General features: G+C 38.3%; 1 protein-coding gene across 4 annotated transcripts in view; it reads left to right on the top strand.

Annotated features, from left to right (window-relative positions):
• The window catches only part of LOC107718583 (phospholipid phosphatase-related protein type 5-like), a 40,046-nt gene extending 35,510 nt beyond the window's left edge, over positions 1 to 4,536 (top strand). Inside the window, exons 4-6 of one of the 4 annotated variants that reach the window (XM_016525737.1) lie at positions 408 to 584; positions 748 to 875; positions 2,924 to 4,536. In XM_016525737.1, the coding sequence (XP_016381223.1) occupies positions 408 to 584; positions 748 to 875; positions 2,924 to 3,032 (414 nt within the window). In that variant the 3' untranslated portion in view covers positions 3,033 to 4,536. Of the gene's footprint in view, positions 1 to 407; positions 585 to 747; positions 892 to 2,923 lie in introns of all 4 variants that reach the window. The other 3 variants (XM_016525734.1, XM_016525736.1, XM_016525735.1) reach the window with 3 other exon arrangements.
• The last annotated feature ends 292 nt before the right edge of the window (positions 4,537 to 4,828 follow it).

Here is a 4,828-nt window from a genome sequence, read left to right as displayed (position 1 = left end):
TATATATATATATATATATATATATATATATATATATGGGGGGGATATACGTAGGCCACCCCCGTATATATATATATACATACTGAGAAAACTGTTCGGGGTCAATAAATTTTGACACTGAAGACTTTGTGCTATATGAATCGATTCCATTTTAGAATATGTTCAAATAGAAAACGGCTATTATGAATTGGGTCACACTTTAGTTTGGGGACCAATTCTCACTATTAACTAACTGTTTACTATGACTTTTGCCTCAATAAACTCCTAAACCATGGCTTATTAATACTTAGTAAGGTCATTGTTAAGTTTAGGTATGGGGTATACTGTATATATAATCTCTTGAAAGAATAATAAATAAAACTTGTATCAGTCATATTGTTCACCACTGTCTGTCTGTGTGCTTGCAGATGTACGTGACGTTGGTGTTTAGGACTAAAGGGACGCGTCTGACCAAACCCACACTCAGTCTGACTCTGCTGTGTCTGGCCATGCTGGTGGGTGTGGTCAGAGTGGCTGAATACCGCAACCACTGGGCCGACGTCCTCGCTGGATACTTAACCGGCGGAGCCATCGCTGTCTTTCTGGTGAGAGCGTGTGGAGTGGGATAAAACAACACTCAAATGAAGAGATAATTGCATGCGAATACAAGTAATGTATAATATACATATGTAAATAAATGCATATACACTACCGTTTAAAAGTTTGGGGTCAGTAAGTTTTTTTTTTCTCTCTCTCTTCTCTCTCTAGGTGATGTGTGTGATCAACAGCTTCCAGCAGACAAAGCCCCCACCCCCGCCGGTGCGACCCCAGCGTCCTGAGTCTGTCCTGGGCATGCCCATGGTGGCGCTGCCCTGCGTAGAGAGTCCACTTGAAAAGTTAAGTGGCACTCAGGTAAGGGGTGGGAGTGGGTTAGTGGCAGGCCTGCACACATAAGGGGGATGGATTATGCCCCACCCTGTCCTTCTCTGTTTGACCCAGTGGACCCTAATGTGACTCCCAAGACCCACCCGGCCCCCCTTCTCCCTTTACTAGCATGTCCAACCTGCACAACCCAAACACCAACAACAGCACCCTGCAAAACCCACTGATGCTCTGGAGGATTGATCGGCTCCTTGCTTATCCTGAAGAGACGTTATATTACTTTTATAATAGAGTAACTGAGAAGCAGCTGAATGTTTAGGGCCATTAACTCACTGATCCCTCAATGGGTTGATGGGAATTTAACATCTTTAGAGCAGATGTACCTTTACGACAAAGAAAATGGACTGTGTAGCATGTGGAACTTCAAAGACGGAAGGCCATTAGATGGTTCATTCTGGGAAAAATGACCACAGTGTGAGTTTCCCTTCGTAGGCCACCCTCATCCTCCTCACTTTTGAAACTACTTTGCCACCTTTTCCTCTCTTTGTCACCTCGACCATACAGTCATCCCTTTTCTCCCTCAGTCTTACATTTTATTTAGTGATACACCGAAATTTAGGCAACCAAATAAAAGGGTTCACGGAGGGCTGAAATCATTGACTGAAAGAGTGATGTTTAAGGTCCGATGTCACGTTTTGACTGTCAACATCTTTTTCGTGCATACAACGTTATGGAAGCCTATTTCTGCCATGGAATTTTTTAAAAAAGGCAACGGAGACCTTTTTCACAATTCTGACTTTTTTCTCGCCATGGGATAAAAAACAAAAATGGTAATTACGACTTTTTCTCTCACAATTCTAACTTTTTTTTTTTTTTTGCAATTCTGACTTTTTTCTTGAAATTCTGAGGGAAAAAAGTCTGATTTGCAAGATATAAACAAAACAAAAAAAATCTTAATTGTGAAATATAACCTCGCAATTGCAAGAAAAAAGTGAGAATTGTGAGATAAAAAGTAAAAAAATAAAAAGGTAATTGTGACTTTTTCTCTCACAATTCTCTTTTTTTCTCGCCACAGAATAAAAAAATGGTAATTGCAACTTTTTTATCTCACAAATCTGACTTTTTTTTCTCGCCATGGAATTAAAAAATAAAAAAGTAATTGCGACTTTTTCTCTCACAATTGTAACTTTTTATTGCAATTCTGACTTTTTTCTTGAAATTCTGAGGGAAAAAAGTCTGAATTGCAAAATATATACTTGCAATTCTGCAAAGGAAAGTCTTAATTGTGAAATATTAACTCGCAATTGCAAGAAAATTGTTAGAATTATGAGATAAAAAAATAAAAAGGTAAGCTAATTGTGATTTTTTTTTTCACTCACAATTGTGAATTTTCATCTCGAAGTTTTGACCGATTTTTTCAGAATTGCGAGAAAACATTATTTGTAGTGTGCCTGTTATCCAATAAGCAATAAGCTTTGTGCTTTTCTTTTTAACATGAAAAAGTCTGAGCTTTCAAATTCAGTCAATTTCACCACGAAATACAAACAATAAATGTAGATTTGGCATTCTTTCATGTGACGTGCACATTTACCTCAGAAAAGGCGTTCATAAACGACCATAAACTTGATAGTTAGCAAAAAAAAATAACTCTAGAGAGGAGCATTTTAATAAATATAAGCACTATATTACATATTGACTATATTTTTTACTTAACCTGTTTGCGATGTCTTCATTATTTAATGTATGTTTAAATAAATCTGTCATGAAAACACATTTTTATTACAGCCACCGTTTACATGTTTATATTTCATCAAAAATTTGTAGTAGAAAAATAACTGTATTATTAAAAAGTTAATATATAAACAATTTAAATCTTTGTATCAACTTGTAATAAATGTTATAATTAGTTTCTGTTTCAATTTTGGTTTTTGGTGTCTCGGTAAAAAAATGAATTTCGGTGCATCACTAATTTTATTTAATCCGAACACAATTTCCACCTTCCAGTCTTGGTTTCTCATCCTTTCTCTCTCTCTCCCCTCACACTCTCTCTCCCCCCTTACAGACTCCAAGGGGATCTCCATTCACTGAGATCACATGACCATCAGCCTCATCGGTTCCCCGTCCCCCCCGATGTCCTCATACCGTCTCGTTCCATTTCCAGCGAAGTGTAGACCAGCCGTCCCAGCACGTGCGCCACTGCGCCGCCCACTCCGGGGGACGCTCCGCCGCTCTGCACCACTCCTACTCGACACAGGTCTAGATTTTCTCACCTCCAACCCTCATCTTCCATATTCCTCCATGCTGCCAATAGGGCCTCCACAAACCACTCAAACAAACCACGAGAAGCACTTTTAGAGAGCCTGCTCAAAGATCCTGAACGCCTGAACGAAAGCCAGAAATCACAGGTAGTCTCACTCTTGCCAGAGAGTTTGTTTGGACTGTGGGTGGAGGATTCGCACCTGTTTAGACCTCTCAAAACCAACCCGACCTACTTCCTGGGGAACCGATGAAGAAGTCTTGATCAGCTTTTGGCTGAAATTCCAAACTCTGGCTGCAATTTTTACTGCAGTGTCAGTTTGTATGTAAATACATGCACTGTTTTCTTGGTCTTTTGGTTAAAGGCATGTCTATTTTGTTCCATTTAGTTCATTAGGGTGACCATACGTCCTCGTTTTCCCAGACGCAGTTTTTAAATTGCCTAAACTGTCCAGGTTTTGGCTTTTCTTTCCTATTGTTTTCATACTTGCTGAAGGTAATGACTGAAAAATGCTTTGACCAGTAGCGTGCAGGCATTGTACACAATCAACCAATCGTGGCGTGTGAGAAGGCGGGATCTACAGAGAATGGTCAAAGCAATGCAAATGCACATACAAATAGCATATACGTATTGGAAAGAGCAAGTCAATAAGAAAACAAAGCCAAAACCTGGACATTTTAGGCAATTTAGAAACCACGGCCAGGACACGTCCGGGAAAAAGAGGACGTATGGTCACCTTAGCACTGATGGAGTTTTTAAGTTACGTTTTTATAGTCCCCACAGTGTATGGTTTTGGAAAATGACATACATAAAGTATCTATTGGTTTGTTTTTGAGTCATATTCACTATGCACTTGGGACAATCTCATCAGCATCAGCTATCTGGATGGTCCTGTAAGTGCACATCAAGGAAAAAACCTCGTTCTTGGTACCAGCTCTTATAATAATGTTTGGATGCGTCAGAAGGAAATGACAGACATAAAATTCATCCACAGCATTCTTTTTAATATTTAATGTCCGGTTTGTGCTCGCAAGGATTTCTCCACCAGCTAGATGTAATGCACAGTCTGACATGAAGGCCTTTTCATTACTGTCGCCACAGATACAACACGAGGCTTTCAGACATTAAACATTCTTACAGTTTGTCATCAAAGATGGATTGGATTCGTCATTTCTCAGGAGAGAAAAGCAAGAAATGCACCCCATGACGTCATCATCTGTATTGTTGTTGGTATTTCTATAATGGTTTTCAAAAATGCAGTAACTGAAAGTCAACTAGTTTCTTTCCTGTATATTGAATAACCTTTTCACATTCATATCACTATTTGTTACTAACAGGGATGTGTGCAATTCAGAATTGAATTGAAAATGCCTCTGTTTAGAGCCTCTGAATTTGAATTGAATTTGAATTCAATTCAAAGTAGCAAAGAGATGCAGAATTGAAATTCAATTTTGAATATTAGGAAATGGAATGAAAATGAAAATCTGAACAGTAAGCTAGAAAAGAAAGGTTTATCAAGACAGACCTTGAATGTTGGCATAAATTCTTGTTTGAAAGCTTTTTAAAAAAAGATTGAAGTTTCATAGGCTTAACAGATACAACTTGTGTAACTCTAAAAAAAATTTTTTTTGCACGTTTGTAAATAAACGATCTCTTTTCATATGCTAATTTGATTTTGTATTAGTAGGGAGTGTTAAATGTCATGTTCAG

This window comes from Sinocyclocheilus rhinocerous, unplaced genomic scaffold (genome assembly GCF_001515625.1).
Source record: "Sinocyclocheilus rhinocerous isolate Xijiao unplaced genomic scaffold, SAMN03320098_v1.1 scaffold182, whole genome shotgun sequence".
NCBI lineage: Eukaryota > Metazoa > Chordata > Actinopteri > Cypriniformes > Cyprinidae > Sinocyclocheilus > Sinocyclocheilus rhinocerous.
The sequence above is the reverse complement of the archived record's forward strand: the minus strand, read 5'-3'. Positions and strand labels throughout refer to the sequence as shown.